The sequence below is a fragment of the Schistocerca gregaria genome, chromosome 1 (genome assembly GCF_023897955.1).
Source record: "Schistocerca gregaria isolate iqSchGreg1 chromosome 1, iqSchGreg1.2, whole genome shotgun sequence".
Taxonomy (NCBI): Eukaryota; Metazoa; Arthropoda; class Insecta; order Orthoptera; family Acrididae; genus Schistocerca; species Schistocerca gregaria.
The window spans coordinates 788,724,985-788,749,619 of NC_064920.1; the positions used below are offsets into that span (position 1 = coordinate 788,724,985).

The window sequence follows — 24,635 nt, forward strand, 5'->3', positions numbered from 1 at the left end:
TTATAGGTGGAACACTGAGACAGTTGACAGAGATCTTCTGCTAGGTAGTCGCTGCTATTCATAGTGACAATGGTGGAAACTATTTTTGCAGGTAGGATGATCAGATCAGTTTCTGTTTTGAGGCTGTCTGTGCCTGTTCTTTCTTTCGCTGAAAGGCTGGTGTTCTTAGGAAGGGACCTGGAGAAGGATGATGAGGCCAAATTGGAGATATGGAATTCCTGGTTGGTAACCAGGGACTGGTTTAATGGAAGGGAGAGAGGATCACAATTGGATGGTGGTATGAACTGTTAGAGGCAGAGTTCAGTGTTGTCTTAAGGGGAGTTTTGGTTGTAGGGATCGGCAGCAAAGAAGTGCTTCCATAGCAGGGATCGGAAGGAGGAGAGCAAAAAGTTTGGTATGGTTAAATTTGGGTATGAGGCCTTTGGATAGGACTGAAACTTCTGTGTTCCTGAGGGTTTTTTGTGGGAAGGTTAACAACAGTGTCATGGGAAAGTTTCAGTTATGGATTAGGTAGAATATTGATGTGGAGTTTTGGAAGATGTGACAAGTTGAAAAGATCAGCTAGGCAGAGTTTTAAGGAGGAGCACTGTGGGGTAGGACAGGTTGGATAGTGGCACCCAGAGACAGCACTAGTATGTCAGCAGGTTAGAATTGTTCAGTTGTTGGTAAACAAGCAACTCATTTTGCTGTAGTTACACTTATCACTTGAATTATTCATTCATTCTTTGCATCGAGCAATCGCATGAAAACAGTCTGTTCAGTCGGTTGGACTACTCATTCATTGGTTTTAGTGAAATCAGTATGTGGAAGCAATCAAATGAAAACAATTGAGTCATTTGGTTGTAGTTTTACCTGTCTGGTGGGTGGGAATTTATTTTTTCAAGTGAAAACAGTCAGTGAGAGCAACTGAATGAAAAGATTTGACACCATTGTAGCCATGTATATTGACTGAATTATTCATTCTTTCTTTTCAAGTGAAAACTGTCAGTAGTTTTTCTGTCAGTTGAACCATGTATACATTCTTTTAACTGAAACCATTCTTTAGTGTTTTAGCTGACTGAGCTATCCATGCATGCTTCTGAGTGAAACCAGACTGTGGTACTTTAATTTGTTCAACTAAAGCAATGCTACATTATACTGATAGAGGGAGGATCCCCAGGGATAAGTGAAGATGGGGTATGCCAAAGTTAAAACAAGCAGTATACATGTTCATTTAATTATGTACTGAATGGAGTAATTTTTATTTTCATCATTTAAAACTGGTTCATTTATTGTTGTGGATTAAATTGTTCCAGGTGCCATTAATGCATAACTAATGAAGCTGACCTATCTCTGGGATAGGCCTGTCATCACTTAAGTTGCAGACTCAAGACAAAAACTTCGAAAACCCCAGACATCTGAATTGAGTTGGTTTATTTTCTCAGACATAAGCAGTATGTAGATGATAAGTTGGCCAATGGCCGTGATATTCCGCGAGGAGTGGGGACATGAGAGGGGGAATGTTTCCTTGCTTGTGCTTCAGTGCTGACGAAGCCAGTTGGCACATGACCCTGTTCGACTAGCATATATACACTACACATGGGAGGAACAAGGATTTGTGAAACCACATTATAGAGACATTCATATTCAAATGTAGTTCTAATTTACAGTAAGGAATTTGAATGTAAATAAAGTCAGTTTTATATAGCTCAAAGAGTAGAAGGCAAATGATATTTAAGATATTCAGTTGTCTGGTGAGTGGGGCATTGTCACGGTGCATGTGCATGTGATTGCCCATAGTTGGTAGCTTCTCGTTGTCTCAGTAAAAAAGTGTGGAAAATACAGGGTGTTCCAAAATGGTATTTATAGTTTTGATCACATATATTTCAGAATGGTGATAGGTAGAAAAGTGTGGTTTGCAGCACAATGTTTGTACACACCTAAGGTTCTAGTAACTTCTTAAGAGAGTTCAACATGTTAAGATGACCATATTTTCTAGATCCAAATTCAGGACACATTAAAAAAATTTAATATTGCAAAATAATTCTTAATTGAATGTAATAACTGCAACTATCACATTAATTTGTTACAAAAAGTACATTGCTTTTAAGATGGAGTGTGAGCAAGTGTACAGTATTTATCAGTACTGTGAATTTTCTTTAGCATGTCTGTATTCGTCAACAGCATATGAAAACATTCAGCTAAAGTTTCATCATAATTCACTTTAGTCACTAACATTCCTTTTGTAGTTTCCACAAGAAACTATGTTTTGTCACTACTCCATACATTACTGGTTTGAGAAACAGCATGCCAATGCAGCTGGAAAATCATTTCATAAGTATTAAATCTGGTACAAATAGAAGTTCCAAATTACTTTTGGAAAAATTCAGGACAGAGGTAGAAAAATTGTGACTGTCACAAAAAATGGGGAGGGGTTGCGGATGGTAACTGTTAATTTGTGTGCCATCTGTAGCACACAGTATAACTTAGCAATGTTCCAGTTCTATGTCCGGCCTAGGGAGTCCTCATTAAAGTGTGCTGCTGCAGCTCTGATGGGGGAGGGGAACTGCTTTATATGCTCATGAACATTACGCCGCTAACTGCACCTATCTACGTATTCATATTTCTAAAATATATGTGATCGAATTTATAAAGATAATTTTGGAAAATACTGTGTGTGTATAGGAGAGCAGCCAAGCATTTTAATATGCTAAATTGAAGGAAGTATATGGCTCAGTCCTCATTTAATGAATTTTTACTAAGGTTTATTATAATGTATTTATTTCCAACAAACCAAATTTCTCCAGACACGCAAAAAGGTCTGTGTTTACCCAATACAGTTGTATCAAAATCCCTACAGAATACCTCTGGAGACACTCAAAACTTAGGACCAATCCAGGGAAATATAGAAGTATTGAGTCGGGAAAAAAAAGTTAACCATAGTGGTTCCATTAAGGCAGTGGTTCCCAACCGGGGTGTGATTACACCTTGATGGCTAAAATCAGATTTTCTGAGGGGGTAAAAACGATAACGGTTTGATTGTGCTTCAGTTGTGGAGCTATCTTTTCTTAAAAGATAATATTGATTACGAAAACCATTTAATTATGCTTCATTTGTGGATGAGATGGAGGTTACAGGCTTCTCACACACTCTACCAAGTACATACATACTTTGTGCTTACTGCCATACATCCATGACTGTAAAAACGAAACATAGGAGTCTACACATAATAAATGCTAGATATTTGATGAAAATGCATTCTCAAAATTGTAGATATTTCATGCAGCAGGCCAGAAATTGCTTCATTACTCACTTTGAAACAGGTAAATGAAGTAATTGATAGCATGACACAACAGTAACTACATAAGGGCTACTATAATGCTTACACAGGATTATTATTATTATTATTGTGGCCAGACACAAAGTATTAAAACCCTGAAGTCTTTCATTTTATTCCAGTGCAAAAGTAGAGAATTAAACAATTATGTGTTTTACAAAGAGTAAGTGTAGTGCACACATTTGAACTAGGTTGATTTGAAATGGGGTTGTATGTGAAACAGTTGATGCTGGGATCAGAGTAGTGCAGAGGAAGCATGTTTTGTACAAGTGTCTGCACTCATTGTGGATGGTTAGCTTTCTTATCTGAGAGGGAACTGTAGTAGCAGCCACAATGCACTGGGAACTGCTTCATCATTCATTGTATTAAAAAACAAAACACACACACACACACACACACACACACACACACACACACAAACAAACAGGAAAGAAATGTGGTATTAAAGGTTTATAGATGTGAAAGTAGATGGTTGACTGTAACAGCTAAGTAAAAACACGGTACTGGATGGATTTGGAACTTGATTTATAATCTGTAGTAACTGAGAAACACTCAAATATAAAAGAGGTGGTTGGACACTAGCAGTATCAGTCACCTCATTGACTCATTAGTCAGTGACTTAATAAAACACAAAAACGAACTACAATTCATCTTTTGCTATTTTAGAAGTAAATGTGCTCAGAGATTATTTTACATTCTAGTTAGGGGCTAAGATTGGTGATGGGGCGGAGGGGGGTGGGGGGTTTGGATGGGAATACTACTACCCAATATATGATTGCACTCAGGGGTAATAGTGTATGAAAGGTTAGGAACCACAGCATTAAGGATATATGAAGAAGAAAGGAACCTTAACTCATTTTAATGACAGTTGGCATTACATTTTATAGGCAGTGTGTGATTATCTCCACAAATGCAAAATCATTTGAATATCAGCCATTTATATGAGTGGAAGGTTAAATATTTTGTACAGAAAATTGTGACTCCGGCTACATTTGCACACTCCATATTTTCAATTCTACAGATAGTGTCATAACTATTACAAATTCACAAGCAAAATTTTTCAGGACTGTATGGATTATGAATTGTATGAGGCTAGGAGAGATTATTTGTCTGTTTTAAAAGCATGTTATATTTGAAAAGGTTTTCCTATTTAAATGGTTATTTTCTGCTTTTGAAGCTCATATGTGTGAAATTTTTCAATTGATTTTTAACATTTTGATGAGATTGTAACAGAGCCATGTGGTAAGCTTCAGGTTATTTCAGTTTGTGAGTCAACCAATATATTGCTTCCTCTTGCACACATCTCATGAAAATACCATGAATGTAAAAATTAGAGAGAATCGAGCTCACAGGCCAGCTTAGCAGCAATCATTCTTAACTGCGAAACATTTGTGACTGGAACAAGAAAACGGGGAAATAGCTGCGGTACACCAAGTACTTGCTCTCCACCACACACCAGAAGAGAAAGTGAGGTAATATTTCAGTTCCACCAAGTTCTGAGTTAAGTTGAAAGTTTCAAGTTCCTAGCTTACTGCGAAACTTTTTTAAAATTAATTGCAAAATTTGTACAAAAAAGGAAAAAAAGAATTGCAACAAATTGACAAATAATAATGTGCTAAAAAGTGGTAGTTCATTTATATCTACACAAATTTACACTGCAACAGCTGGTTTCAAACTTTAAAACAAACCAAACATTGATATTTAATGCCACAAGTATGAAAATTAGTATTTCAGTAAATAAATACATACATTTTTGAATATATCTTATTATTAGTGATACACTTTTTTTTCACTCATCCTTGAAATAATATACTTTATTTGTATCTAGAAAAATGTTGCCAACCATAGTTGTTGGTTCATGTATAATAGAAAAGGCTGAAAAAGCATGTAAATAAAATCACTCAAACCTGGTGAGTGAGTGAAGATGCAATGACAGAGTTGTTTCAGTCAGTTGTCTCACACTGAATGAAACCACTTAAACACTTGACTGAGAGAAAAGCTGATATGGCCACAGAGACTACTTTCATTTGGTTGACTGAAAAAACCAACTGAACGAAGAAACAATCGACTGACCAATTGATTGTTTAAAACAGTCGATTGTCCCATCACTGTGTGTGTGTGTGAGGAGTGCTTACTTGTTTGTGTCAGTGGTGTGTATTTCTCTTTTTTGGGTGACGAAGAAGGCTGTAGCTGAAAGCTTTGTGCAAGTGTCTTGTAATTGAGCCTCTTTACAACTGAACGTGTCATCTTTACAATAAGTAGCAATCTATCTTTCCATAAATTGCTGATATTCATACCTCTGTATGTATTCGTCCCACAATTAATGTAAATAATCATGCAGATATGGGAGGAAAAATGGCTAACAGTGAGTGACAATAAACTGTGATTACTAAAACTAGTTATCCAACAGTGGCTTTCTCTTAACTTCCATTGTGATAATAAGCGATTTCATTCTTGACCTTCTTGTTATAGGACATGTCCTTCTCCAGAGGGCTTCATACTCTGGCAGAGCCCAATAAGAGGGCAGAATGTAACTTACTTGGGACATGCTCTATTTTAGTTGATAGCCAGCCAAGTGTGGTAAAGCTTGTCATGTTTATCAGGGCATTAGACTGTAGACTTTAGAGAGTTGCAGAGTGGCTGTCTTGATCTTTTTTAGTTTAGTGATCATCCAGTTTCATTTGTCTGCTGTACTGTTGTATTCAAATACTTGATTTTTTACCCCACTCTGCTCATGAGTTCAAAGTTTGGATACTTAGATCTTGCTGGTGTGTACACACAAATGTCATAATTAATATTCCAGCCACAGACAGTAAGTAGCAACAAAGAACCTTCTATTACACAGCACCACCATGGACTGGAAAATCTGAACTGCATCCCCCATGAGGATTTTAACTATCTATCATTTTACCCAGAAATTGTTACTATCCATCTCATCTTCTCTGAAAGGGCATTCCACCAGCCTATGAAATATAATGTGAAAGACACAGTTGTGACCAGTTCCATACATACAGGCTGCACATTCTATTCCAGGCCTCCACATGTACATTTTGTCCTGTCAATGGCAGGACTACCTGTGAAGCTAGACACGTTACATGCCAATTCTAATCTGACATTTATGTAGGCTTTCTATGGTAGCATAACCAACAACCAGATGTCCACCTACGGTATATGAGTAACTACTGACAAAACTTTGCCATAAGCAAGTTTGACAAGCAAGTGGCTGAACGAGGTGCTCAACAAAATATGCTCAGCTCACTCTGTTCATCCACAAGTTGTAGGGGCAGTAGGTGAAGAGGTTGACACTGTGTTTGTTGACTTTTGGAGTGTTTTAGATATAACTCTCCACTGTGGCCTAATGAAGTAAATGAGTACCTGTATGGAATATTGGAAAAGCTTTTTGACTTGGTTCAGGACTTCTTAGCAGATTTAACTCAATGTAAAAGTCATTTCTGGTGTAATTGAGGTTGTGTTATGGGGTTGTTAGTGGCTACAGTATTTGGTAATGATAGAGAGGATAACATCAGAGGCTTCGTGAGGATATTCATGCAAGATATGGTTGTATATAGGAAAATCACAATGTCAGAAATTTGTAGTGAAAGACAGTGACTTGCACTTTACCCTCTGAAAACTGTAACAACCATGAAATATAAGGAGCCAAATGTCAGGAGCAACTTCACATGGAATACTTACATAAATGTAATTGTAAGAAAAGCACTTACAGGATGACATTCATTCAGGTAATCCTAAGAAAATGGAATCGCACATAAGAGGTTGGTTACAAAACTGCCGACTGTCGTTAGACCAATTCTGGATATTACTTGTCAGTTCACTCTGTATGATGCCATAGAATCTGTTAGCAGATTTTAGTGGTAGTGCATTGAACAATGTGATGTACCATGGACTGGAATGTTATATCATGATTCTCTGTTTTACAGCATACTTCAAATTTATCTTTACTTTATGAAGACAGTCATGTCAATAGAAGATAAAGCTCATCATACAACAATCTAATCTCTTTTGGGATGTTCACATTAAAACTGTCCATAAGGCAGTTTTAGCAGCAGTGATTACTAAAGTACAAAGGGCAACTAAAACAAAGTGGAAAGGTTCATGTGTTCAGCAAAGTATCTTGTATCTGAATGAAAAATGTTGAAAACTTGAACTCTGTATCGAAGCATGTATAGCTATGTCTCAAGACTGAAAGAATTGTTGACTATGCACATGATAGATACATACAGAGTAGAAAAGTTCTTGATGGAAGGGACACTGCACCCCCCCCCCCCTCCCACCCCCCATGGTATACTGTCCCTGTAACATCTAAAGAAACTAACTACTGCATAATAGGTGTAAAACAAAGCACAAGGTTAATGCTAGAGGGATGCTGAATGGAAAGTATTTGGCTGACAAGGGCAGTGTGTGAAGCCTTCAAATATTATTGTAGGAGAATATGGGGGGGGGGGGGGGGTTAATATTGCTGTGGGCAGAGTTATGTAGTAGGCATTTCTGCTGCTAGACATGTATAGGCCAACTCGTTGCCAGTTCAGTGCCACCTGTGTTGTTGATCTGGCTTGTTCTGTTCAACTGCAGTGATTGTTTTTTTTGCGAGCACTGTTTTGTTCTTATTTGTTTCTTTTTTTTTTAATATGACAAGTTTAAGTGAACAATGTGCAGCTGTGAAATTTTATTTTCTAAAGGGTAAAAATGCTGCTGAAACTGTTTTAATGTTGAAAAAAGCTTACCGAGATGACACAATGCAAAAAAACTCAAGTGTATGAGTGGTTTGCTTGATTTAAAAATCGTGGCCTGTCAATTGAAGACAAAACTTGTTCTGGACGTCCATCAACTGCCCAAACTGACAAAAATATTGAAAAACTTTGAGAGCTTGTGCTCACAGACCATTGACAGACAATTGATCAACTGTCAGAGATTAGTGGGTTATCTAGAAGCGTCAAGTTGAAACATGTGCTTTGAAACAACAGCTTGAAACTGATTCAGATTTTCTGTCAAAGGTCATTACTGGTGATGAGGTGTGGTGCTATGGTTACAACCCAGAAACAAAGCAACAGTCAAGCCACCCCCATCCAAAATAATGTTGCAATTCAAATCAAACATCAGAAGAATGCTGAGTTGCTTTCTTTATGCCTAGGGTTTAGTTCATTCAGAGTTTATTCTCCCAGGTCAGACCATCAATCAAATCTTTTATTTGGAAATTTTAAGAAGATTGTGCTACGGTGCTTGTCAAAAAAGACCCGATTTGTGGCAGACAGGAGAATGGTTCTCTCACCACGACAATGCATCTGTGTGCACAGCCATCTCTGTTACAGTTTTTGGCTAAAAATGGCATGGTTCCACTGTGCTACGCACCGTACTTGCTGATCTGACTCCATGTGACTTTTCCTTAGTTTCATGCATGAAAAGTAGCATGAAAGGACACCGATTTGATACCATTTAAGAAGTCAAGAAAAAAACAAGGTTGGAGCTGTCAGCCATTTCTTAAGATGACTACAAAAAATGTTTCAAACATTGAAAGTACAAGTGGACAAATATATTAATTGCAATGGAAAGTATTTTGAAAGGGATAAGGTTGTTTTGTATTTTGTAAAAAAAATTGAAAACATATAGCTTGTAAAAATAATTCCAGTTTTTTTGGTTACCCTTCATGTTATCAAAAAATGTCTCACAAAACCCAAAGAATTTCTGGTCATATCTAAAGGCTGTTAATGACACCGAAGTTAGTGTCCAGACACTTAACGACTGCACTGAAATTGAGGGTAACAAAGCAAAGGCAGAAATGCTGATCTAAGTTTTCATATGTTCTTGTGCAAAGGGAAGTCCAGCAGTATTCCCAGGGTTTCTACAGGTTTTGGAAATTAGGGTAGGTCAGGGAATTTCAAAAAAGTAAGGGCAATCAGGGAAATATCAGGGAAATTTGGAAAAAAAAAAATACAGGGATGATCTTGTTTTGTCTCATTAGATGAAATGGTTTATTTACTGAGGTGTCGTGTATTGTCTCTGAGTGGGTGCAGCTGAGTACGTGCACTGCTTCCCTTCTCCATCATTCCTACTGCTTCTGTCCTTCCTACTACCCCCTTCAGCTTGCAGTCAGTGCTGCCACCACTTCTAGCCGCTACCCTAGCAGCTGCCATCGAGAGGCAGGGAGGCATGAGTGGTTTGCTTGTATCCAATACTCAGATACTGTGAACGCAGCGGCCAGAGATAGCAGTCATATGTGCAAGAGTTGTGCCTGAGTGATTGTGTGAATATGTGTGTACTCTTGTTTTCTGACAAAACCTATGGCTGAAAATTTAGTAGTGAGGGTGTGATTGTATTTTCCACATGCCTGTCTATGGCTCTGCACTCATCTTTATGGTGAGTTGCTACCTATCCTCATTATTATTGATTCTCAGAGTATTTGAACAGGTTATCTGTTGCATGGATGGATCACTGTGATCTCATTTCATCAACATGTTGTCTGTGGCTCTTGAATAGCTAGCCACACTTGTGGATATCCATAATGGGCCAAAACCACAGGCCATTTCTGCGGGTATCTGTAATGGATCAGGCCTGTCGATCTGAAGCCATTCAGTTCCCACTAATGTACAGGTCCTGCCTGTCAGATCTAGTGCACCCATTTGCCCACAGGCTGGGTCTAGGTCTGTTTGTGTGTGGCATAATGCAGCAGATTTTCATGATTTATTCAAGGGCCCAGGACTGAGATGTTCTTCAGCACGCCAGAGAACATGGGCGCTGCATTTCAGGATTTGCGACCATCTCACTGCAAGTACAATGTGCAGTGTGGTGTTTTATAGACATTTTATTTGTTCTAGTACCTTTTGGCACTTCAAAACTGATTTATATGTTAGAAAGTATGGATGATAAGAAGAAGAAAATGGTGTTTGTCATTGATGGTTTGTATGCTATGTACTCACATATTTCTTGAAAGAAAAATCACAAAATGTCTGTAAAATAATAGACATAACACAGTGGGTAATAACCGACAATAATGAACATAGGAGAGCCAAATTTCATTCGCGGTCACATACAATGTTGGTTTACACAATTCTTCCCACCTTATACACTTCTTTCAAGAGGCCTACGTTTTCTGAGGTTATTTCTGAAGGTATTTTAAGTATGTCTTGCAACTCCAAGGAAATGCGTGTTTTCGTCAACAATATGTGTTTTGTTTTATTGAAATAAAATAACATCAGTGGTCTGAATGAAACACGTATAACATTTGCCTTTCTCCATCTAAAAACAGTTCATTACAAAAGATGTTGATGTAAGTACGTAAGATTTTTGCTCACATCAGGAAACGCCATCTGCTTGCAATTTTTTTTAGATATTTTCTCATTTGCATTATTGTTTCTTGTACTGTAACTGCAAAGACATATTTTCAACTTACGTCATAACTTACCCTTGAGATCTCAAAATTTGTCAGGGAAAAATGCTAAAATATTTCTGGAAATCAAGGAAATATCAGGGAATTTCACTTGGGGCAACTGTGATTGCCCATTTTAAATCTCGCCATCGCAAAGGTGAGTGAAATAAATATTGGCATCACTGGTGTCCAGAAACAGCCACTAGAAAATACAACGCTCAAGGGTCAGGTGGAATGCCTGTCAGATTCTATGTTGCATGTGTAGGTGAGTTGGCCCAAGTTTTTCTGTAATCTAAGGTATGTCCCTCAAACAAAAATCATGTTAAGTGGTTGGATTAAAGCACATGCATGCCCAGTGGTTGGATTAAAGCACAGGCAATGCCCATGTGTAAAAAAGATAACAGGAATGATTCACAAAACTACCATCAGATATCCTTGACATTTTATTGTTGTAGAATTTTAAGAAAAAATTCTAAACTCAAATGTAAAAAGAAATATCTCGAACAGAATGACCACCTCCATGCCAACTAGCATTTATACTGAAAACATCAATCATGTGAAACACAACTTGCACTTTTATCACATGACATACTGAAAGCTTTGGATCGAGTCAGTCAGGTATATGCAGTATTTCTGACTTCAGGAAAGCATTTGACTCAGTTCTGCACTTACACTTATTACCGAAAATTAAATCACATCTGGTATCAAGTGAAATTTGTGACTCAAGCAAAATTAGTGACTGGATTAAATACTTTTTGGTAGGCAGCATGTAGCTTATCATCGTGGATGGAGAGTTATTGAAAGATGTAGAAATAACTTCAGGCATTCTCCAGAGAAGTGTATTGGGGTCCTTGCTGTTTGTGGTGTACATTAATGACCATGCAGACAATATTAATAGCAACCGCAGACTTTTAGCAGATGATATGATACTATATGATGAAGTGCTGTCTGAAACAAATTGTGCAAATATTCAGTCATACTTTGATAAAATTTCAAAGATTGGCAACTTGCTTTAAATATTCAGAAATGTAAAATACATTCAGAAATGTAAAATTGTGGACTTGTCCTATGATGACATTGTCATGAAAGACAATTGAAAACAGTCTACTCATATGAATACCCAGGTTAATAATTTGTAGGAAAATCAGTGGCAGACTTTGTGTCATGGGTAGAATAGTAGGGAAATGCTATCAGTCTACAGATGAGATTGCTTTCAAAACACTTGCATAACCCATCCCAGAACATTGCACAAGTATGTAGGCCCCATATCACACAGAGATAACCAGGAAACTGAATGTATACAAGTGAGTGTAGCATCAATGGCCACAAGTTTGTTTGACCCAAGGGAGGGTGCCATGGTGATGCTGAAACCACTGAACTTGGTAGACACTTGGAGATAGATGCAAACCATCCAGTGAAAGCTTTCTTACAGAGCTCCAAGAATAGTGCTATGGAGATAAGATTAATTACAGTGTGCACATTCACATTTAAGCAAGCAATTGTCCAGTGCTCCATATGTGAATAGAAATTGAATAAGTCATTACAACTGTTATAATGGGAAGTGCCCAGTTCCATGCACTTCATTGCTTCACAGAGTATGAATGTAGATTTAGATCCCGACTTCTGTATTACTACCATAAAAAATTAATATTGCCTTAGATGGTTCTAGAAGAAAGTGTTGAGTTTTTGGAGGAGAGGTATATTGGGAAGTTCAGATTTGGATGAGTGTTGAACTAATAAGTGAAGTGTTTGTGTCATTGCGAGGTCTTTAATTTTTATTAGCTTTTTAAATTAATGAAGTTGCATAGTCTTCTGTGCTTTACAGTCGGTGCTCTTTTATTTGTTTTCCAACTTGTATGTAAACTCATCAACGCAAAGGAAATTAAATGTTTAACATTATTATTATAATTATTGTTATTATTGTGTTGAAATAGTTTTATTATAATTGTGATGGAACTAACATACTTTCATCAAATTATGTGAATATAGGTGCATTACTGACAGAGTAAATTTTGTTTTTCAGGTCAGACTGCAAGAAGCAGGTAGATCAGTTTCCTGGAGCAAAATACAGGAAATTTTCCACTGAAGTTGAAGCAAGAAATTTTGTAAGCCAGTTTTGCACAAATTCATCTCACCCAACAACAATCAAAAGAGAGATTCTAAGTAGAAGTCCTTATACGACTGATGAGATAGCTAATATATATGTAGAGGCTATTTCAAATGCTGTGAAACATCGAGCAGACAGTGGCGTAGCTGCTGACCAACACAATAATGAAGAGAAGGCAACAGTGTCAGATATTTACAAGCGACTGTCACAACTGGAAGAGAAACAGGATGAAATAACAAAAAGAATACGGGAGGAGCTAGATGAATTGAGAGAGAATTTTCAAGCTCTTGATTCAAGGCTTTCTAAAATGGAATCAAAAATTTTTGATAAATCTGACGTGGATCATGTTGTAATAAAATCAAGACTTGATGATATAAATAAAGTGGAGAAAATATTCGAAGAGGAGTTTGGTCTCCTCAGAGAAAAAATAATCAATTTGAAAGCACAGAAAACTGAGTTAGTTCCGAAAGACAATGGTACTGAATCTCGTAGACAACTTCTAAAAGAAATATTGTATGAAGAAACTAAGCCAAAAGTTCTTGGAAACAGGTTAGTACTTCTTAAGCTCAATTTAAAAAACACTGTGTGGATAATATGCATACAACAAGCATAGTAGTTTATAAGTAAAATGCTTATTTTTCCTGCAATGGTGGAAGCTGAGGAAACGAATTAAAATTTGTGCCATGTCTAGGAATTGAACCTGGGTCTCCTTGCTTACTAGGAAGGTATGCTAGCCATTACAACACCACAGAACAATACAATAACTAACATAGCTGCAGGGACTACACTAGTCCAATGCCCTCTGTAACACAAACTTCAATTTGCATCTTCAGCTTCCCAGAGGGCATTGATCTAGGGTAGTCCATGCAGCTATGTTAGCTCTTGTCCTGTGGTGTTGTAATGGCTAGCATAACTGCCTAGTAAGCAAGAAGACCCAGGTTCAAGTCCCAACCAAAGCACAAATTTGAATTAATTTCTTCAGCTCCCATCATTATTGTAGATAAAGATGATACTCAAATGTCTTGAGGACAGTTTAATTACATCAGAACTATCTTTTAACTGTGTTTTGTTGCAATTTTTTTTAGTTGAAATTCAAAGATAACTTGTAATGAAGAAGGTACTTAGAGTAGTTTAACTGAGGGGGGGGGGGGGGGGGGGGGGGGGAGAAAGGATTTGTATAAGACACAATTGAAGTAGCAACCAGTGACTAGTACATTTTGATCAGTACCCTATCCACCATATAGCATGACCCCTTTCTGGGAGCAAAGGAATTTGTGGAAGTAGTATGACTTTGAGTTCATTGCCTGCTTTAGCCTTGACCACTAAACAATGTAACATGCGGTAGCATTGTAGTTGGCACTGTGAATGCAGTACTTTTGATTCTAGTTTAGCATTCTCTCCCCGCCTCTTCCACTTCCCTCTCCCCCTTCCCCACACCCAGTCTGCCCCCCTCCTGTATTTATTTCCTCTATTTATCCTGTTTTTTCAATGTTTCCACTGATTATTCTCTCTTGAGGTATTGATACTTACTGTGCTTTTTCTTGTACCAAACCTTCCCAATAGGAATGTTTCGGCCCTGTGGACTGACTTTGACTTTTATTTTTAATTTTGATGGCTGCTTTTGACTTCTTTCTTGTATTGGTTCAAATGTCTCGGAGCACTATGGGACTTAACTGCTGAGGTCATCAGTCCCCTAGAACTTAGAACTACTTAAACCTAACTAACCTAAGGACATCACACACATCCATGCCTGAGGCAGGATTCGAACCTGTGACTGTAGCGGTCACGTGGGTCCAGACTGTAGCGCCTCAAACCGCTCGGCCACCCTGGCCATCTCTTTCTGATACTTATCAGTTATACTGATTCTTTTTGTTCCTGTAGTATCTATTATACATTATTCTTACATATGTCCTGTTTTAGTTCCTTCAAATGTTGTGTGTGTTTGTATACAATTAAATAGGAATAACTTGGAATCAACAAATGAGTTGTAAACTGATTTGAAGAAAAATATATGTTATTTTTCGTTCCTTCTGTTCGAAGGTGTATTTTGTACTGTTCCTTAAATGTGAATGATTCTGGTATTGTAGCACATTATTTTCTAACATTAAAGTGTCAAAAGTCACAAGATTTGTATTTTCTGATTGGAGTAAGACCATAAAAACACTGCAGGGCAAGTGAGACAGAACTGCACATGTAGACAACACAGAAAATACCATTGTACATAGTTGCTGTTATAGCAAGAAAAAACACGATGTATGCAACATAAAGTCGCTAAGCACAAAAAAAGTCTTACAACAGACCATCCGCATATTTGTGTGCCAACACTGCGCGAAGACTGCACTGGGAGGCATATGTAACCAACACAAAGATGCTCACTCAGCTGAAAAGTTTCCAGACGAGGGGTGGATTGAAGCTTAGGTTTAAGCAAAGTGAATGCTTGGTCACAAGCTGTGGACTAGAAGAAAGGCAAAAGGAACTGAGCAACAGTGGATGCATCTGGTAAAAACTTCTGGTAGTATGCAAGTTTACCTTGAAATGCCTGTTGTTTCTTAACAGAGGTCGGCCACAGAGTGACATAACGCCTTGACCCCAGTGTGAGAAACCTCAAAACCTAGGTACTCAATTGATGACTGAAAAAAATTGAGATTTGGCAAGATTGCACTTGAGACCTGCAGACTTCAAAATAGAAAACAACAATTGGATATTGCTAAGGTGGCCTTTGTTGGAAGAACCTAAAACAATGATACTGTTGAGGTAACTGATGCAGCTGAATACAGAGACTGTCAGCTGTTCTAAAAAATGTTGAAAAATTGCGGGCATGCTAGTGATGCCAAAAGGCAAGCGTTGATATTGGTATAGACCGAAAGGTCTATTGACAATGAGAAGGCATCCACTGGCCTCATCCGAGGGGAGCTGGAGGTACCCTTCTCACAAATCAGTCTTTGAAAAGTAGTAGCCAGATGACAATTTTGTGGGCAACTCTTCAGGGTGAGGGAAAGGGTATTGTGTATCATGGACTGTGCATTAATCGTTACTCTGAAGTCACTGCAGAGTCGAAGTGGCTTCTTAATGATGACCAGTGGTGTAGCCCATTCACTGGAAGAAACAGGCCGAATGACGTTGAGTGATGTCAAATGGTCTAATTTGGCCTTGACAGAGTCGCTCATTGTAACAGGTACCTGTTGCATCCAAGAAAAACGAGGGCAGGTGAACTCTTTATTGGTGAAGTGGGCTTGAAAACTGAGTACACAATGTAGTCCAGGGGTAAATAGAGGCAAAAACTCAGAGCAGAGGAACTCCAGCTGCTGATATGGAGATCAATCTGACACTAAATGTACCTCATCGGCAATGGGGAAACTGAAAGTGTTTAATGCATTTAACCTGAACGGGTCTGCTGTATGGGAATGATCTGCAACAAGGAAAGTGAGAGGATGAACAACAGGTTTGTAAGATACAAGAGCAGAGAACTGATCTAGGATTCGAATCTGCTGTTTATTGTAGCTAACCAACTTCTGTTAAACGTGTGTGAGGCGAGGGGAGCCCAAGTCCACGTATGTTTGTGTGTTTACTGTATCCACATGCATTTTTAGCTATTTATTAAACACATGCAAGTCAATAAATGATTCTTTTGGGAAAACAGTCATTGTAGTTAATGTCCATCGGTACTACTGTTACTATTGTGTCCCCTATTTTTGAAGAGCGGTTACACACCGATGCAGTGTGGCTTTTCTTTCGTCACTTGTTTCAAACCACCCAATACTTAGGACATGCAGCACGCTCTTGTTGGACGAAGCAGTAAAAGCAAGACGGAAGGGCGGCATGTGGCTGCTGCTGTGACATGGCCTGTTGATGCTGTGGCTGTAACCAACAGTGCCCCATGTGATGCTGGGTGGGAGTGGACATAAATTGAAGCCAATATTTTTATGCCCTGCATTAAAAGTTGGGTGCGTGGAGTATTCGAAAGCACTAATTATTCATTTAAGCATGGCAGATGTTTGTAAGAGATTAGGTGATGTGGAGTATACACTTTGTGCAATGTTGTCACAATTATGAGCCAAGCATAATCACTTCACCACTACTCCCTAAGTGCTAGTGGTATGTCTTGTTGAAACAGACGTAACATCTTGATCCTGTAATGATGGATGTTGCTCAAGCTGTCATCAAATAGTCAGTGTGAGCATCTGACACCTCTTGTGACTGGTTTGTGATGGGAGACGGAGTGGTGAGCGAGTCAGTCCTGTCATTGCCCTATCCGGTGATGGGTTTGTACCGATGTAGCAGGTGCTAAAGGTAGGCTTGACTCTGTCAAGGGAGGTGGTGGTTGGTGTTCCCATAACATCAACATCAAACATCATCTGCTCTCTGCTGATAATTGGATGTGGTCCATTATATGGTGTGTGCATTGACTTGCATACTGCATCATATTCAACAAAGACTTGAGTAAACTTTCAGAGGATGTTGAAAATGAAAGGGCAGCAAGTGTGGTGATGCCTTGATGCACTGGGACGTAGCTGCTGAATTTGTGAACACAGAAGTCAGATGCCACAATGAGGTCATTTAGTATGTTGCTGAGGAACTCGCCAGACAGTCAAATCAGTTGGCCGTAGACAAGCACTGCAGTCATGACTTTTAAGTCAATCTTTATGGATACACGGAGGTCGAGGATTACGATTGGTAGTGATTCTGTCCACTGTTGTGAGTCGTGACACTGGAGGGATACTGTGAATTGTCAATGCATGCTTTCTACTAATCCATTCACTGCCGAGTGATACATTGTAGTAATAACGTGCTTCCTGCCTCATAGGACAGAAAGTGTTTTGAATAGGTGCAACTCTTAATTGTCTGGCCTGGTTGGTTGTAATACATGAAGGTGCTCTGAAATGGTCAATCCATCATTGGAAGAATGTGGTTGCAACTGTTTCAGTGTTAATGTCAGCCAAGGGGAACACTTTAGGCCAGCGAATGAAGCGATCAGCGGCTGCGTTTATCCTTTGGATGGTGGGAGGGGGCAGATGATCTCCAGATATACAGTCAAATTGTTGTTTCGGTGGGACAAATGTGCCATGGGGTGCATCAATATGATGGCTGATCTTATTGTTGACATGCCACACATTGTAGCACAAATGTCCTGCAGTCTGTTTCCATGTTTGGTTAGAAAAAAGCTCGCTTCACTAGCCATGTTGTACCATGTACCTCAGGATGTGATAAATTGTGTAATGATGCTATATGTAGCCTGTTGATGAGAATAGAATCACTCATCACAAATGGTCATAGATTCACTGTAGTAATTGTTGAAAATAGACAACACACGCGTGCTCGTGCAAACACACACACACACACACACACACACACACACACACACACACACACAGAGTGTGGCAGCTGAAGTAAGACTGCGAGTAGCAGCGCATGATGGGAGAGGCCAACAGGTGGTGGGGGTAAGTAGGTGGCTGGGGCAGGAGGGGGAGAGATAGTGGGGTACGGGGGGGGGGGGGGGGGGGATGGTAAAGTGCTGCTTGTGGGAGCACAGAGGAATGGGTGTGGAGAGGTGCAGTCTGGAGGTTAGACAGATGGTGAGGGGGAAGGGGGGTGGGGGAGGGGAGAAGTGGAAAATGAGAGAAGTGAAAAGACTGCATGCGTTTGTATAATAGGGGGCTGTGTAGTGCAGGAATGGGAACTGGGATAGGGCTAGATGGGTAAGCACAATGACTTATGAAGGTTGAGGCTAGGGGGCTTATGGGAACCTAGGGTATAATTGCAGGGCAGAGTTCCAACCTGCACAATTCAGAAAAGCTGCTGTTGTTGGGAAGGATCCAGATAGGACAGATTGTGAAGAAGTCAATGGAATGAAGAATGGCATGTTGGGTGGCATGGTCTGCAACAGAGTGGTCTAGCTGTTTCTAGGCCACAGTTTGTAAGTGGCCATTGATGCGGGCAGACATCTTGTTGGCTGTCATGCCCACATAGAATGCAGCACAGTGGTTACATCTTAGCTTGTAGGTCACATTTGTTTTCACAGGTAGCCCTACCTTTGATGGATAGGTGATGTTTGTGACCGGACTTAAGTAGGTGATGGTGGGAGGATGTGTGGGCCAGGTCTTGTATCTGCATCTGTTTCAGGGATATGAGCCATGAAGCAAGGGATTGGAAGCAGGGGTTGTGTAGGGATGGCTGAGGATATTGTGTGTGTACAGTGGGCAGTGGAATACCACTGTGGGAGGAGTAGGAAGGATAGTGGGTAGGACATTCACATTTCAGGGCACGATGAGAGGTAGTTGAAACTCAGACAGAGAATGTAATTCAGTTGCTCCAGTCCTGGGTAGTGCTGAGTCATGAGGCGAATGCTCCTCTGTGGCCGAATGGTGGGGCTTTGGGAGATGTTGGGGAACTGGAAAGATACAGCACAGGAGATGTCTTTTGATACAAGGCTGGGAGTGTGATTACGATCTGTAAAGACCTCAGTGAGACCCTGGATATATTTCAAGAAGGACCGCTTGTCACTACAGATGCGACAGCTACAGGTGGCTGTGCTGCGTGGAAGGGACTTCTTGGTATGGCAAGGGTAGCAGCTGTCGAATTGGGGGTAGGTTTGATATGGGTACGTGATAGTCCACACCCTTGTCTGATGCCTTGGTTAATAATTATTTATTCTTATCAGTTCCTACCTGTGTTTATTCCAGTGCATGTAATTTTGTAAAGACTTTTCACTACCTCTGTTATAATTATTCTTTAGAAAAAAGTGTGAGGTGAGTTCTTGAGCATTTTCACATGTAATTGGCTTTTCTATGGAAAAGTCGAAGTGCTCGATGGGATATATATCAGCACAAAATGTTTGGTGTACAGTGGTGAAATTTATAATAATGCTAGTCAGAAATATTTAGCTTCTGCAGTTTAATCCTGCCTAATGACACCCGGGGAGGGGGGGGGGGGGGGAGGAAAGTAAATTTGATGACCATTATTATATGTGAGTGCTTAGCTTTTCTTGGAGCCATACTGTATATGAAATTTAAATAATTAACTTTTCCTGTTTGTGGGTTCCCACTACTTAACACTGTTTTTGCTGTTGGCAGATTACATCACATGTCGTATGCTCTGAGTATCTGCTGTCATTGAATGGCGAGATCACTTGACATGAGTTATGACTGGCTGACAAAAGTGCATTGCAATCTTTGTTTCAGCACTTTGAAAGCTACCATGCTGTATTTGATGGAATTTGTATTTGAACATTTGTAATACGAAAATATGCAGTATACATGTTGCCGCACATCTAAAATCTATCCAAAATGCATTGTTTTTTTTTCTGGGTTTCATTTCATAAAGTATTGGGAAGTTCTACACTGGTGTATAAAACCTTTACCATTCAAAACATTGGTAAGTTCTGCATCTTCAAGGAAAAGTATGTTGCCACTTAACACACAAAACATGTACTGTCACCTGGGTATATTGTCTTTACACATGGGAAAAAAGTGCGTTTTGAAATGAGAAAAATACAGCTACTACAAACAGCATAGAGAACGCATTATTGTGGTCAAGATAGACACGAAGCCCATGCCTACTACAGTAGTACAAGTTTATATGACAACTACCTCTGCAGATGATGAAGATATTGATGAAATGTATGATGAGATAAAAGAATTTATTCTGGTAGTGAAGGGAGACGAAAATTTAAGTCGTGGGTGACTGGAATTAGAGAGTAGGAAAAGGGAGAGAGGGAAACATAGTAGGTGAATATGGATTGGGGGTAAGAAATGAAAGAGGAAGCCATCTGGTAGAATTTTGCACAGAGCATAACTTAATCATAGCTAACACTTGGTTCAAGAATCATAAAATGAGGTTGTATACATGGAAGAAGCCTGGAGATACTGACAGGTTTCAGATAGATTATATAATGGTAAGACAGAGATTTAGGAACCAGGTTTTAAATTGTAAGACATATATAGGGGCAGATGTGGACTCTGACCACAATCTGTTGGTTATGAACTGTAAATTAAAACTGAAGAAACTGCAAAAAGGTGGGAATGTGAGGAGATGGGACCTGCATAAACTGAAAGAACAAGAGGTTGTACAGAGTTTCAGGGAGAGCATTGGAACAATTGACAGTAATGAGTGAAAGAAATATAGTAGAAGAAGAATGGGTAGCTTTGAGGGATGAAGTAGTGAAGGCAGCAAAGGATCAAGTAGGTAAAAAGACGAGGGCTAATAGAAATCCTTGGGTAACAAAAGAAATATTGAATTTAATTGATAAAGGAGAAAATATAAAAATGCAGTAAATGAAGCAGGCAAAAAGGAATACAAACGTCTCAAAAATGAGATTGACAGGAAGTGCAAAATGGCTAAGCAGGGATGGCTAGAGGACAAATGTAAGGATGTAGAGGCTAATCTCGCTAAGGGTAAGATAGATACTGCCTACAATAAAATTAAAGAGACCTTTGGAGATAAGAGAACCACTTGTATGAATATCAAGAGCTCAGATTGAAACCCAGTTCTAAGCAAAGAAGAGAAAGCAGAAAGGTGGATGGAGTATATAGGGGGTCTATACAAGGGCGATGTACTTGAGGACGATATTATGGAAATGGAAGAGGATATAGATGAAGATGAAATGGGAGATACGATACTGCGTGAAGAGTTTGACAGAGCACTGAAAGACCTGAGTCGAAACAAGGCCTCGGGGGTAGACAACATTCCATTAGAACTACTGACGGCCTTGGGAGAGCTAGTCCTGACAAAACTGAACCATCTGATGAGCAAGATGTATGAGACAGGCGAAATACCCTCAGACTTCAAGAAGAATATAATAATTCTAATCCCAAAGAAACAGGTGTTGACAGATGTGAAAATTACTGAACTATCAGTTTAATGAGTCACAGCTGCAAAATCCTAACGCGAATTCTTTACAGACGAATGGAAAAACTGGTAGAAGCTGACCTTGGGGAATATCAGTTGGGTTCCATAGAAATGTTGGAACACGTGAGGCAATACTGACCTTACGACTTATCTTAGAAGAAAGATTAAGGAAAGGCAAACCTACATTTCTTGCATTTGTAGACTTAGAGAAAGCTTTTGACAACGTTGACTGGAATACTCTCTCTGAAACTCTAAAGGTAGCAGGAATAAAATACAGGTAACGAAAGGCTGTTTACAATTTGTACAGAAACCACATGGCAGTTATGAGTTGAGGGGCACGAAAGGGAAGCAGTGGTTGGGAAGGGAGTGAGACAGTGTTGTAGCCTCTCCCCGAGTTATTCAATCTGTATATTGAGCAAGCAGTAAAGGAAACAAAAGAAAAATTCGGAGTAGGTATTAAAGTCCATGGAGACGAAATAAAAACTTTGAGGTTCGCCGATGACATTGTTATTCTGTCAGAGACGGCAAAGGACTTGGAAGAGCAGTTGAACGGAATGGACAGTGTCTTTAAAGGAGGATATAAGATGAACATCAACAAAAGCAAAATTAGAATAATGGAATGTAGTTGAATTAAGTCGGGTGATGCTGAGGGAATTAGATTAGGAAATGAGACACTTAAAGTAGTAAAGGAGTTTTGCTATTTGGGGAGCAAAATAACTGATGATGGTCGAAGTAGAGAGGATATAAAATGTAGACTGGTAATGGCAAGGAAAGCGTTTCTGAAGAAGAGAAATTTGTTAACATCGAGTATAGATTTAAGTGTCAGGAAGTCGTTTCTGAAAGTATTTGTATGGAGTGTAGCCATGTATGGAAGTGAAACAAGGACGATAAACAGTTTGGACAAGAAGAGAATAGAAGCTTTCGAAATGTGGTGCTACAGAAGAATGAAGAAGATTAGATAGGTAGCTCACATAACTAATGAGGAGGTAGTGAATCAAATTGGGGAGGAGTTTGTGGCACAACTTGACTCAGAAGAAGGGATCAGTTGGTTGGACATGTTCTGAGGCATCAGGGGATCACAAACTTAGCATTGGAGGGCAACGTGGAGGGTAAAAATCACAGGAGGAGACCAAGAGATGAATACACTAAGCAGATTCAGAAGGATGTAAGTTGCGTTAAGTACTGGTAGATGAAGAAGCTTGCACAGGATAGGGTAGCATGGAGGGCTGCATCAGACCAGTCTCAGGACTGAAGACCATAACAACAACAACACGAATTTTAAAAATTGAAGTTTCAGAAAGAAAATTCCAATTTTGAAAGTAATAAAGTCCCAATGTTATGGTTCATAGACCTGTACGTACTGGTCCTTTCTTCTTTCCTATGCAGTAAACTTAAACTTTTTCCCCAAGTTTTCAGATGATCTTGTTGGAGATTAAAAAAAAAATAGATTTTACGATTGTACATAACTATCAAAAACATACAGATTTTCAGGCTCTTAAATATCAACACAATATTCTCATTTCATTTCTCATACTCTTGTAATGTCCATACCCATTACCCTTTCTGACAGATGAAAAATTTATACAAAGTAATATAGTATAGGAAATGACATATTTTAGATTCAGTTTTCCAGACAATGAACACAAAATTTGTGACATTCTCATGAAATGGAGTTCTTTGATAGTATTTCGTTACGATAATTTATAAACACAAAATTAAACTTTTTGCTCACATTTTCTGTGGTGTAGTTACCAACCAATCAAAATCCATAAAGATTTTCTTAACATTTTGTCATTACATAAACATAGACATGAAAGTATGTGCCTTTACTAGTGACTCATTATCGCTCAAGATGACCAGTACCACTACATGCGGGGTATTTATTCTCCTTTTGCTGTACAGTAGCAGTTCGCTGTCCACCACAACACTTTTGAGGAACACACGTGACTCGACAGTCATTCTTTTATGGCACACTGTACTGTGACATTCCTTTCATTCACACCATGTTATACTCATTGATCACATCTGCCTGATCCTGGTGCAGTACCCTCATTATGTTTAATCATTGGCTGCCTTCTTTATGCAGTTTCCAATTGTGCATGTTTCTTTTTTGAGTGGAGCTCTGATACTGATTTCAGCTGTGGTCATTCTGTTGTTATGGCTCCATATCTTCCGAGTTCCAGGCATTGTGCATTTTATTATAGGTGAATGCAGCAGGGAAACATGTTTTAGATATAATATACTGATAAACTTTATTAGTTCCTTCATTTGTAATAATAATTACTATTCACATTTTTTATATGCGAGCATTGCATCTTGGGTGGCGTTGCTGCTTATGTCACTGTGATGTATGTATGGGCGATGGCCTTGCTAATTGGCTGCCCCACCCCGAGAGGTCACTCGCATCAAGATGACCAGGTGGGTGCCACCTTTTAAATGCCCCACTGAATGTCACACCCCTATTGGTGCATTGTTCATGCGGCCATTCAACCCAGGAGACCTTGTGTATATTTAAACACAATGGCCTTTTCCCAGTAAAATCGTCTTTTCCTATTATATATATAGTTATACCAAGCGGGAAAGCGCCGGTAGATAGACACAATAAATAAAACACACAAACACACACACAGAATTTCTAGCTTTCACAACTGACGGTTGCTTCTTCAGGAAAGAGGGAAGGAGAGGGAAAGACGAAAGGATGTGGGTTTTAAGGGAGAGGGTAAGGAGTCATTCCAATCCCGGGAGCAGAAAGACTTACCTTAGGGGAAAAAAGGACAGGTGTACACTCGCACACACACACATATCCATCCGCACATACACAGACACAAGCAGACATATTTAAAGGCAAAGAGTTCGGGCAGAGATGTCAGTCGAGGCGGAAGTACAGAGGCAAAGAAGTTGTTGAGAGACAGGTGAGGTATGAGCGGCGGCAACTTGAAATTAGCGGAGGTTGAGGCCTGGCGGATATCGAGAAGAGAGGATATACT

At 39.2% G+C, this 24,635-nt stretch overlaps 1 protein-coding gene across 1 annotated transcript in view; it reads left to right on the forward strand.

Moving 5' to 3' along the window:
* The window catches only part of LOC126269529 (ribonuclease H1-like), a 126,251-nt gene that overhangs the window by 11,716 nt on the left and 89,900 nt on the right, over window positions 1-24,635 (forward strand). Inside the window, exon 2 of the mRNA XM_049974000.1 lies at window positions 12,721-13,353. Within this exon, the coding sequence (XP_049829957.1) occupies window positions 12,721-13,353 (633 nt within the window). The remainder of the gene's footprint in view (window positions 1-12,720; window positions 13,354-24,635) is intronic.